Source organism: Aegilops tauschii, chromosome 5 (genome assembly GCF_002575655.3).
Source record: "Aegilops tauschii subsp. strangulata cultivar AL8/78 chromosome 5, Aet v6.0, whole genome shotgun sequence".
In the NCBI taxonomy this organism is placed as follows: Eukaryota; Viridiplantae; Streptophyta; class Magnoliopsida; order Poales; family Poaceae; genus Aegilops; species Aegilops tauschii.
Genome location: NC_053039.3, coordinates 524793081 through 524799705, shown reverse-complemented (window position 1 = coordinate 524799705; position 6625 = coordinate 524793081). Strand labels below are relative to the sequence as shown.

Below are 6625 nucleotides of genomic sequence, written 5' to 3'. Positions count from 1 at the left end.
TGGGCGCAATGATCTTGCGGATTGCTGGCTGAGGGCAAAAAAAGCTGTCGAAGATCAATTTGATGCTGCCCACTCTTAAAAGTTCAGCTCTGAGGGTGCAAGTTTGTGGCTGCTGTAGTTGTTGTAGTGTGTTTCAGTTTCTGTATCGTCAGGTTATCTGATGGTTGGAGATACAGAAACTGAAACACACTATTTCAGATGCTAGAATTCTGGGTTCAGATGCCCTACTAGGCCAACTCTCACTTTTAAATTTTGATCTACCGCTGATGCTTATCAATTCATTCAGCATCTTCTCATGAGAATGTGACAGCACAAGCCCAACTGCTTTGTGTTCAATCATCTTTTCGACGGGTAGAGAACTGATCAACCACACGATCTTCTTGTCGCTTTTGTTCCAGCTACAGCCTTAATTTTGATGTGGCAGTTAACTGAACTTGGATGATGCAGATCCATTTGGTTATCTTGATGCGTGCCCATCAACCCGCAGTGTGAACTACTACTGACCTCCGCCACAAGTTGAGGTGATACGAGGCCCGTAACCAGTGTCGCGTTTCAATCACAACAGAATAAAATGTGCACAGGAAGAGTCAGCATCTGAAATTCATGGGGAACCTGTGGTCCATTTTCTGGAGTGGCGCAACCAGCAAAACATTCATTCAATAAAACCATAGTATTTCAATTCATTCATGAGGCAACTGTACAGGATCGAACGGCATATCTAGCATTAAACACTAGGACAACAACCATCAGATGCTTGTACAACTGCGTCTGGTGCAGGGCAAAAAGGAAGGGAAGAAGAAAGAACACAATACATGTGCACTAGCCTGCTACCTACTATGCAAAACTGAACTGAACTGAAATTTCTAGTATGACAGACAAAGCTGAAGATTCATACAGCGTGTTCCGGTCGATCACGATAGCTTGGCTGCATCGGCGTTGCCCGACTTTGCAGTTTCGTAGTTAAGTAGCTTGTGGATTGGGAGGAAATACGGTGCTAGTGATGCCAACACAAGGCAAATCACTGCTGCAATTCCAACCCACCAGGCAAAGCGAGGGATCCCCAGCAAAAGTTCATCACACACTGCAGAGCAACGGAAATCAAAAAGAGAAATTTGGATGAGAAATGCTATTTAGGTGACTCAAAGCAGTACATCAAAGGACCAGGCAATGACAACCAGAGGCAGTGAAAGGGAAAACTAGATGCAACTAATTCCACATATTCAAAATCGTGAATCAAACTATTTCAAAGCAAGCTCTGTGCGCTATCTTTTTCTGTAAATTACTTCATATGGCGCTGGCAACCTATTAATGTGTAACAAAAATTAACGACTAGGTGCCTATATCAACCATTGGTGCACCAGACAGGGTTGTGCCTACTAATTGTTGCTAATCACATGGTCTTGGAGTAACCAAGCTTCAGTTTCCTGCTTTGTAGATACGAAAGCTCACTACCTATAGTTATTGATTCCTGTGTGTACACTGTACAGTACCGCTGTGCCTACTCGTTTATGCTAATTCACATGGCCTATGAAAAACCAAGCTTGTATGACAAGGTTCACTAGGAACCAACAACTAATTAACATGCTTCAGATATTTTAGATGAGTATGACTTCTTTAGAAATACAGCCACAGAAGCAAAATGGAACCAACGTGTAAAAAGCTTCAGATTCCAAGTACTAAATGGACAAGTAACTACAAAAATATCATAACTCAGAAAACCAAGGATCTCTAATAGGTAATAGGCCATCTTTTTCACCCCAACTTTTGAATTTCGATCTACAGCCAATGAATATCATTCTCCAATTGAACGGAAGTTCAGCTGTCATCTTTCTTACAGTAAAAGGGGACAAATTCATTAGCTATTGCATAAATGAAGTAAAATCGTACTAATGCAATTCAGATGTAATAATATTCATCTAGTCAGGTAGTGCCAATGGGAACAAAATTTCTTATATTTATGACTGAAAGACACAACAGAACGCTTTACTCTTAAAAAAGGGGAACAACAGACATTCATACTAAACTGAACTTACTAGAACAGCGCACAGTTCACAACAGAATGCTTTGCTCTTAAATAGGAACAGCAGACATTCATACTAAACTGAACTTACTAGAACCGCGCACAGTTCACAACAGAATGCTTTGCTATAAATGGGAACAGCAGACATTCATACTAAACTGAACTTACTAGAACAGCGCACAGTTCACAACAGAATTCTTCGCTCTTAAACGGGAACAACAGACATTCATACAAAGCTGAACTTACTAGAACAGCGGGCAGTTCGTTGTCATGCCATGTGCATAACGACATATAGATTGCATACAAAGAGAAAGTGAATAGCGAAAACAAAATTGAGGATCTGCTAGTATGTTTAGCCTGATCGGTTAGTCAATAACGTTCTAGTTTTCCTTGAAATGTTGATATCATCTAAAAGTTCTGGCTGCAGATCATCTCCATTTTAATACAATTTATCACACAAATCAGCATTTTATGCTAACCAGTACATGTTAGTGACTTATATTTCGTTGTATGGAAGAATGTTCTACAAATTTCAAGACCTTTACTCCTTAGATAAACGGGGAAATGCTATCAAGCACTGATCAGTGAGCAACCAAGGTTTCAAATACTACATGATGATGCTCAAAGCAATGATTGATTTTATGGCATGGCACAAAATGAACAAACTACAAACAAACACTAGAAGCAGTCTATCGGCTATTGGCTAATCAAGGAAATTGAAATGTAAAGAGACAGCAATACGAGCTAGCATACCAATGTTGAACAGGGCAAGCTCTCTCTCCTTGACATTTGGCTTTGCAACCACACCCTCAGGCTCCACCATGACAAGAACATAAACCTATATTTCAATCACAAACAACCATTATAAATCATCCCATCAAAGGGCGCGCAACTCCAATTCTGCAGCGAAGCAACAAATCCAGCTAAAGAAGTCACTGAACACCAACCGGCTTGGTGCTCTCAGCCTTGAAAATGATCTTCTCCGTGTTGAGCAGCCTCCTGTTCTTACTGCCCTGGTCCTCCACAGCATCAGGATCGCTCACGAGCCGAATCGAGAAGCTGGACGGTATCTGCAGCCAGAAGCAACGCCTTCAAGAACAAGAGGATGCGATGGGTTCATTGCTGAGTGTGAAGGGTGAGAACGAGATCGTACGGAGGCCGGGTAGGAGATCTTGACTTCGTACCACGCGGGCGGCCGCAGCCCGGCGAGCCTGTAGACCCTCCGGCCGTGGCGGAGCGGCATCGTCTCGCCCACCAGCTCATCGCCGACGCTGAGGGCCCTCGCCGGCTCCTCCGCCTCCAGGCTGCTGCGAGGGGAATGGGAGCTGTTTGGTGAACAGTACCATAAAGAGGCGCGGATGGAGACAGATAGAGGGGCGCACCTGCGCGCGGAGGAGAGCAGGAGGAGGACGATCAGGAGGACACGCTGCGGCGGCATGGCGAGGAGAGCGGGGGCGGCGGCGATGGCATCCGCTCGGGCTCCCTCCGGCGAAGGCGTCGGCGTCCGCGAAGCAGTTGCGTTTTTTTTAGGCCAGATGGGCCGAAACGTTACGCAAAATGGACCGAAAGCGAGCCTCATGGTCCATCATAATATGGGCCTTATGGGCCATTTTACTGGCCGGGTTAGCCCATCCAGACGACCCCCTCCCGAAACCCTAGCCCCCAAACCCCAGCTACATAAGCCACTCCCTCCGCCCGCCGCCGCCTCCTCTAGCCTCCAGCTCTCTCTCCATCTCTCGCGCCTCCTCCTCCCCCCTGCAGGAAGCTCGTCGAGGTAAGCGCACGCCCTCCCTCCCTCCCAAGCATCGCGCCAGGGCATTTGCTCCTGCTCCTCAGCCGGATCTGACCCTGGGTTTTGGTTTTGCGGCCGCAGATGTCGTCCGAGGCGGCGAAGGTGGTGGTGCCGGAGTCGGTGCTCCTCAAGAGGAAGCGGGAGGAGCTCTGGGCCGCCGAGAAGAAGACCAAGGCCGTCGAGGAGAAGAAGAAATCCAGCGAGAACATCAAGGTCATCTACGCCCGCGCCAAGCAGTACGCCGAGGAGTACGATGCCCAGGTCAGATCGATGCTCCCGCTCCATCCCTCGCCCCCTTAGCGGTCGTTCGCTCGTGCGTTCGTGGTTAGATTTTCGCGCGCCAAGTTGCGCCGTGTCGGATCCGTCACGGCCGCGTTTGTTTGCGGTGGATTTCAGATTGTACTCGACGTTTGTCTGTGTTTTACTAGATCGGTAGGCACTTTCGCCGATGTAATATTCGCTTCCCGTGATGCCGCGGTAACCTGAAAATGCCGTAGTTTTGTAGTGGTGGCAGAACTTCGTATGCTGATGTATGTGGTATAGTTTTCGTGATGCTGCATGCTCCATTTCATTCTGTGTAGAGGTAATGACCTAGGCCGGATTTTGCATGGTTTTGCAGCAGAAAGCAATCGAACGAGCAGCATTTTAATGTGATTTAGGCGTTTAATTTTACTGTGTTGAATATAACTGTTCAGTATGAGTTGTTGGAGCTTTGTTCAAATTTGACGCCCAGCTCATATGATTAAAATGTTTATGTTTGCTTGATGGAATCATTACCTATGTGTGCTTCTGAGAACGTTTTCTGCTGTTAGCTTGTCAAATGTACTTAATGCTCGGTTTGCTTGCAGGACAAGGAGTTGGTTCAGCTTAAGCGTGAGGCCCGGATGAAGGGTGGGTTTTACGTCAGTCCCGAGGCCAAGCTGCTGTTTGTTGTCAGAATCAGAGGGTAAGTCACACCACCTTGCAGCTGTATCTTGTGATATGGAGTGGTCATTTCTGGAAGTTGGCCTAATTTTGTTAAATGTCTCATGCAGTATCAATGCCATGCACCCAAAGACCAAGAAGATCTTGCAGCTGTTGCGTTTGAGGCAGGTCAGTTGGCCAATTTGTTGCTTGTGTCAAGTCCATCTCTTGTTTTAAATTATTGCTACTTGTGCTCATTCTGTCAGTTGTTTGATTGGACAGATATTCAATGGAGTGTTCCTGAAGGTTAACAAGGCCACCATCAACATGCTCCGCAGGGTCGAGCCATATGTTGCATATGGGTATGTTACAAGTGTGCATTCTTTATTGTCTTTGTACATGATACATGCCTTGTTGTAATCATTATCCAACCTGTCCTGCTTACACAAAGTTGCAATGCCTACAATACCTTTTTCTTAGGACTTTTGACTAGATATGTTTTTATCTATTCCTGGAGCCTGGAACTTCCACACTTAATGAGTAGAGTAGTCTGAAACTAATACTCTTTCTGAATCAATCCATGCATTTGATAAGTTGATTTGCTTCAAAGCAAATTACTCATCAATATATAAGACATTCTTTTGTCTAGATTTAGACCAAAAAATGTCTTATATTCTGATGCAGATGGAGTATGTGCCATGAATGTTTGTACAACCTTGGGTCAACTATTGAAAGATATGGGGAGTGCTTCAAGAGTCTTGATGTTCCATTTGTATCTAAATGGATCAAATCATTATATTTGTAGGTACCCGAACCTGAAGAGTGTGAGGGAGTTGATCTACAAGAGAGGTTATGGCAAGCTCAACAAGCAAAGAATTCCTCTGACCAACAACAAGGTCATTGAGGAGGTAAGCAGTTAGATTGCCCAACATATGGATCTTTACTTTGCATCTCCAAATGCAACTCTGGGATGATCCTGGATCTTTACTTTGCATCTCCAAATGCAACTCTGGGATGATCCTGACCATTTTCTTTATCTTGTTAACCAGGGTCTTGGAAAGCACAACATCATCTGCATTGAGGACCTTGTGCACGAGATCTTGACCGTCGGTCCTCACTTCAAGGAGGCCAACAACTTCCTGTGGCCCTTCAAGCTGAAGGCGCCGCTGGGAGGCCTCAAGAAGAAGAGGAACCACTACGTCGAGGGTGGTGATGCCGGCAACCGTGAGAACTACATCAACCAGCTCGTCAGGAGGATGAACTAGGTTGATCATCGATGATCCCTTGTATTCGGAAGATGTTTTGTTTGTTAAGCCTGCTTTACATTAGGAAGTGGATGGTGGATGCAGTTTTGATATTTCGGAACCATGACGCATGTTTGGAAGAATCTGACTCTGTATGTGGAGGTTTTGAGACCGTGTTTAATGCCTCCTGCTATGTGTCGAGAATATGTTTCTTGTTGCTGTCAACCTAGTACTTCATGTGGGGCTTTGTAATTTTTTCTTCTAACTTATTATTTCTGCGTAAATTTTTCTGTTGTTTATGCTAACATATTTTTTCTGATTCGGCTTGCACTCGGCTGGAAATTCTGACTGAAACAAACAAACAATATCCGGGTTTGGATGAGCCGACGCAGACAGACCCTATACGAAAGGAAAATGAGCAGCACATTCCCACTCAAATCATTCCCATTAGGACTAAAACAACCAAACATCTGTCACACATTAACTATTACTGACCAACCATACGCTGAATGTATTGGAATAGCCAAGGAGAAATTGATGAAGTTCTGCCGTGGCACATGTAAAGGTCATGGTTTGTTCCTAAATATAGGGTGTATAGCTTTTGGCATGAAAATTAAAGAACGCACATGGAGAAAAAATTTCACAAGTTTTGGGCGAGATTATACC

The 6625-nt window shown here is 45.0% G+C and overlaps 1 protein-coding gene and 1 pseudogene across 1 annotated transcript; one reads left to right on the top strand and one right to left on the bottom strand.

Annotated features, from left to right (window-relative positions):
* Positions 1–655: 655 nt before the first annotated feature.
* On the bottom strand, positions 656–3505 carry LOC109735961 (uncharacterized; annotated as a pseudogene).
* A 123-nt stretch (positions 3506–3628) lies between these two features.
* Positions 3629–6184, top strand: LOC109735960 (large ribosomal subunit protein uL30y). The gene is made up of 7 exons (XM_020295162.3): positions 3629–3794; positions 3894–4073; positions 4661–4758; positions 4847–4904; positions 4998–5077; positions 5521–5623; positions 5765–6184. Exons 2-7 carry the CDS (start codon positions 3894–3896, stop codon positions 5978–5980), a joined length of 735 nt encoding a protein of 244 aa, XP_020150751.1. The 5' UTR covers positions 3629–3794; the 3' UTR covers positions 5981–6184.
* Positions 6185–6625: the final 441 nt, after the last annotated feature.

Excerpts from the sequence above, each read along its gene's own strand:
- LOC109735960 (XM_020295162.3), top strand. The coding sequence starts at position 3,894 with ATGTCGTCCGAGGCGGCGAAGGTGGTGGTGCCGGAGTCGGTGCTCCTC. Across the intron at positions 4,905-4,997 it reads AGCTGTTGCGTTTGAGGCAG|ATATTCAATGGAGTGTTCCT; the intron begins GTCAGTTGGCCA and ends TTGATTGGACAG. Across the intron at positions 5,078-5,520 it reads GAGCCATATGTTGCATATGG|GTACCCGAACCTGAAGAGTG; the intron begins GTATGTTACAAG and ends TTATATTTGTAG.